We start from the raw sequence: 5,045 nt of genomic DNA, 5'->3' as shown, positions 1-5,045 counted from the left end.
GCATTACGTTACATCGCACACGAATTTGCATGGCACTCGCGCTTGCATTGATGCATTACGTTAAACAGCAAAAAAGATCGGAACGCCAGTAATCACCCCCGCTCGCCTTTGCATCTGACGTTGCGTTGCATTACGCGCGCGTCGCATTCGCATCACGTTTTCCGTTATGTCGGCATTACGACGGCATTCCGCTTCGCAACGAGCTTGCGCCTCGCGTTAGATTACGTCGGTGTTGCATTACACGCTGGCGGCGGTTGCGCTCACGTTACACTGACGTTAATTCACGTTCTTATCAATCGCCAATTTAACATGAGCGCGGGGTTGCATCGAGTACAAACTTCTTGCGCGGACGCTTGCGCAATATCGTCGAAAACCATTAATCTCTCTACTTGCGAGTACACCACGTTTCATATACGGCTGACTTTTCTTTTGCCAACTGCCGTCAAATTTGTTCATACCGAGTAATTGTACTAATATATCGTCGTACAAGCGAGAGACATGCAAGCATTATGCAATAACCAGTATAGTAATTAATTGTCGCCATTGTTGTACAATAACGTGATGCAGAAAAAGTTCAGTTCATCTAGATGTTTAATTATAATATTATATTTGTCACCGAGCATGAATTTTTTTCGCTTGAATGTTTCACTATACTGTCATTACAATGCACTATTTGCGCGAATATTCTTTACTGATATCAAACAAAAATGCATATGCTCATAAAATCTGAACTTTGAATGGAACTCCTGGTTTTGAGGCAAGAAGTATTGAACGCGCCATTGGAAAAATTGAATTTCGAGATTTAATGTTTATTTTTATCAAAGGTAATCATTCCATTTAATAAATGCAGTAGCAAGCCAATAAAGAAACGTGATGAACACAAATATGTAGATAAAACGCTGCACGCTTTTAATATTTGTATAATTAGAGGCAGTTAATTTTATTGATATGCATATAAAATTGTTTGGGAAAAAAATTATTCACTTGATATATCGATAAATATTTTGACGTACATGGTAAATAACGTGATTTCGCGTGTGTGTAAATATATTTTATTAATTTTGTTATTTGCAGATTAGTAGCGACAATTAACGGAAAAATGTTATGACAGTGTATTTTTTTGTCTTCGATAAACATGGCATATGATTTAATGGATTAGAAGCAACTGTGTCACAGAAAACAAATACTGCCCTGCATTTGAATATTCTATCTCTCACACAATGATGTGTATTCATTATACATATAATAAGTATTCATTACGTATTGCATATAAATTTTACATCGTGACGTTCCTCGCAACTTTATAAAGCAAACTTTATAAAGCTTATACGCTAAAATTATCCAATTTTAGCACGTATGCAATTTCAGCGTTATTATACTTTAGATTACACATAAAATCATTGTTTACGATATAAAATTATAACAGAGAACACAGATTAAAAAGTAAATAGAAGAGAGATTAAACAAAAGGAATTATTAAAAAGGAAAATTTGTAGCGGACCAAATTGGCAAAAATTAAATGATTTATTTAAAATGCATTGTACATTTCTAGTCGATCAAACTGGCCTTGCATTTATATTGTATTTTAAAGAAACCACCGAATTTTTGCCAGTCTGGCCGACCACAAGTTTTTCTTTTTGGTTCAATTTTATCATTGGCATGGTGACAATAAAAATACCTAAAAAAATTGTGTTTAAAAAACTACAGTAATTTATGCCAAATTAAGACAAGGAAATTCACATGCAAGTGCTCGCTAAAAATATTTTTGCACTGCTAATAATTTCGTTCTTTATCATTTCAAATACTGCATCATATTAATGATAACTTGCGAGTCATATTGGTAAGAAAAATTACTGCCGATAACACAGTGACATTATTTACGATAGTATACTAATCGTAAGACCTTACTTGCACTATTCATCGTCTGATATAGATGAGTATATCACTGGCGCCATTGATATCCGCGAATCTAACAAAATATACATAGACTTTGAATAACGTAATCATTTAACTCAAGAATGACGTACGTTGCATTCGACGCACGTGGCGGGATGCGCACACATATGTTGCACCACACATACGTATGCATCCAGTTGTGTGCATTATTTCCCGCACGTGATTTCTGCCTTTGCCGGTTTAAGTAATCTACGAACGCATATAGAACGATAAACACCGCTTTGTTTAGCATGGATTTATTATGAATAATGAAGAGACTTCTCACGTTCATACGAGCAGAATAGCCGATTTCCAAGCCATAACGTCAATGACATTTCTTCGCTAACACAATATCGATTTTCCTGAAAATATTAAGACAGCAACCGCTTCTTAAGTTTCAATTTAAATGTTGGAAATGTGTAGACAAGTAATAAGTTTCGTTCGTTTTAGACACGCTGAGGTAAATTGTTTTCAATAAAGTTTTAATTTTCTAATTATATAAATATAAATATATTCAGGTAAATTTTGAACTTTGATTTTAGAAAGATTAGATGCTCCCTGAAATGTTTCGTAATAATTTAAAACTTTGTTGAGAAAGATTAAACACGAATATGTACACTTGCATGTAAATGTTTAATTTAGTCTCGCCGATACTTATGGCTTGAAATAGTCAAAAGCCAAATTGGAGCAGAGGCGATGCCAGTTATTATAATTAGAATTTCATTAACTTAGGTCATGTCACCTCCGCGAGTTCATTATGCTAGAAAGTTTAAGATTGAAATACCGCAGAAAGGAAGTCTATTAAATATTAAACTGCCGTATTGCGTGTATACCTTACGCCCTCAGAAAGGATTTCTGTTACCGAGACAAAAAGTATTCTTGACGCATTTACATTTCTCACAACCTATTTAGTGTCGAAATAAGACAATATCAAAATGAAATCAATAATTCTCCTCCATCGAATTAAAAAACTATATTGAGACAAGAGTAACTTATATAAACGTAAGTTTATATATTCTTGCGTTTAGAATTGTCCCTCCATCTTACAACGCGCGAAGTTGGCACCGCGATATTCGACAAAAGACGATACATACTCTCATTTTACTCTAGACTTTAGAATTGGTCATTTAAGATTAAAGTATTCCTTTCTCTATAATAAATATGGTTGGCGCTATATCGATCCTATTTTTGTGATACATTGAAGTGTAATAGCATTGGATCCGGAAATTATTCCTGTGGCTGCAGGAGTCACAAATACTTTAGTACAGGAAATTGCATATTATTCAACACTGCGATAATATTTCTCGCACAGATCTCGATTGTATTTTGTCAATACAGCAGGAACGCCCCTCGAAATTTGTCTATTCATTACGTCACGGATAGACGCTATTTGTAGAAATTGTTGCGCCATTATCGTAACGTGTCTACAAAGAGTTGTATATAAATGACTTGAGATTGAGAATAGATACGTGCGAAAAGTTTGCGTAAGCTTCGGACACATTGTTTCAACACCGTTAGAGAAACCGGACACAAAAGCTTTAGGCTTTTCTCCAGACATGTATATCGAGATTTTGCAGGTAAGTTAAATTCAATTTCTCATCTTCTAGGTCTCCATTTTTCTAAGTTAGTTAGCGAACAACTAATTACGTACTGTTCCTAACAAAACGGATGTCTAACAGACGTAATTTGAGTGTAATATAGTCTCTGAAGACATTCATTGTCAATTAGAATCTGACTAGAAGTTTTCGTTATTTCATTGTCGTAAAGAGGCAGTTAAAATAAAGTTGGCGGAAATGCCATTAACAGGAAATAGAAGCTGCAATTACTTAAAAAATCGGCAAATTTAATAAAAACGTCATACAGATATTATATATTTCTGCTGACTCTCGCAAGACGCCTTCGATATTTCAAGACTTTAGGCGACTCTAAGATCGTCGTAAGATTCTCCGTTATAACTATTGTTTATATTCGTAATTCCAGTTATAACTTAACGTGCAACACTATAAATTAGACGCAACAATTACAAACGTGGTTACTAGTGACGATCCCAGATCGCTTGCGAGGAATTTCCGCACGCAGCGCGGACGAGACTCTCCGGCAGTCGTCGTTCTCGCTCGCCGTTGTTTTGAAATCTAGCGCGCGGTCCGCGTTCCGCCGTTTCGCCACGCGTGCGCGGCCCGGCGGAACGTGCGGGCGCTCGTGCGGGCCAGGCACGGCGCATGCGCCCAGTGCCGCGCTCACGATGGTCGATCGCAACGAGGTGGTGATGTCGCGCGTGCCAATTTTGGTGATCCTAGGCGCCACCGGGTCGGGAAAGTCACGGCTGGGCATCGAGCTGGCGCGCCGCTTCTCCGGGGAGATCATCTCGGCCGACAGCATGCAGGTGAGTGCCGCGTCACGCCCGATTCTCGGCGCGGCGGCCCGACGATGAGGTTAGGTGAGCCGCGGCACGATTTTCAAACTTGTCCACCGTCGAGCGAGTGCCCTCGCGAGAGGACGGAGGCTGCGGGCGCGCCGTTTCCCTCCAAGGAACGCCGAGCTCAACGGCACGCCACGGATTCGCCGGGTGAGCGGGACACGCGGAGGTTGTTCTCGATCGAACGCAATCGTGTGCGCGGCGACCGCGTGGCGGAAGTGCTCTTGATACGTAGGAACGAGCGGGCGCGCGAGAAAAGTGAATCCGCGCGATCGATGGCCCCGCGGCGGCCGATGTCAGCGCGAATGCACTCGCGGATGACGTCAATGGAAGCGCGCAATTTTCCGAGAAGGTCGATAACGGTAGTTGCGAAATTGTACTCTCGATATCTCCTTATGGATAAAACGCCACGCAGAATTGAAGACGAGTTGGATATCTTCGCCGACTAACTCGCACGCTCGAGATCGCGACGTCACGTTTGCGCGCCCGAAAGTGAAGTCCGTCCGCCTGTAACGCATTTAAATCCGACGAGGCATTCGGTTCGAAGCGACTCGCGGCGCGTGAGAAAACGCAGCGCTCCTTCCTCTCGTTATCTCTTTCTCCCGCGAATACAAATCGTGGTTTGACGTCGGTGAGGCGCTAGGCAGAGCGACGATAAGAAGAGCGCTCCTAAAGCCTTGTGTCCACGATCCAA

General features: G+C 40.4%; 1 protein-coding gene across 2 annotated transcripts in view; it reads left to right on the top strand.

The window, feature by feature from the left end:
- Positions 1–4,144: 4,144 nt before the first annotated feature.
- LOC105565635 (tRNA dimethylallyltransferase, mitochondrial) overlaps positions 4,145–5,045 on the top strand; it is an 84,255-nt gene continuing 83,354 nt past the window's right edge. For both annotated transcript variants that reach the window (XM_012018997.1, XM_012018996.1), the window contains exon 1: positions 4,145–4,318. In XM_012018997.1, the coding sequence (XP_011874387.1) occupies positions 4,178–4,318 (141 nt within the window). In that variant the 5' untranslated portion in view covers positions 4,145–4,177. The remainder of the gene's footprint in view (positions 4,319–5,045) is intronic.

This window comes from Vollenhovia emeryi, unplaced genomic scaffold (genome assembly GCF_000949405.1).
Source record: "Vollenhovia emeryi isolate VEMERY1.0 unplaced genomic scaffold, V.emery_V1.0 DF939150.1, whole genome shotgun sequence".
Lineage (NCBI taxonomy): Eukaryota > Metazoa > Arthropoda > Insecta > Hymenoptera > Formicidae > Vollenhovia > Vollenhovia emeryi.
Note: the sequence above shows the minus strand (reverse complement) of the source record. Positions and strands in the feature narration are given on the sequence as shown.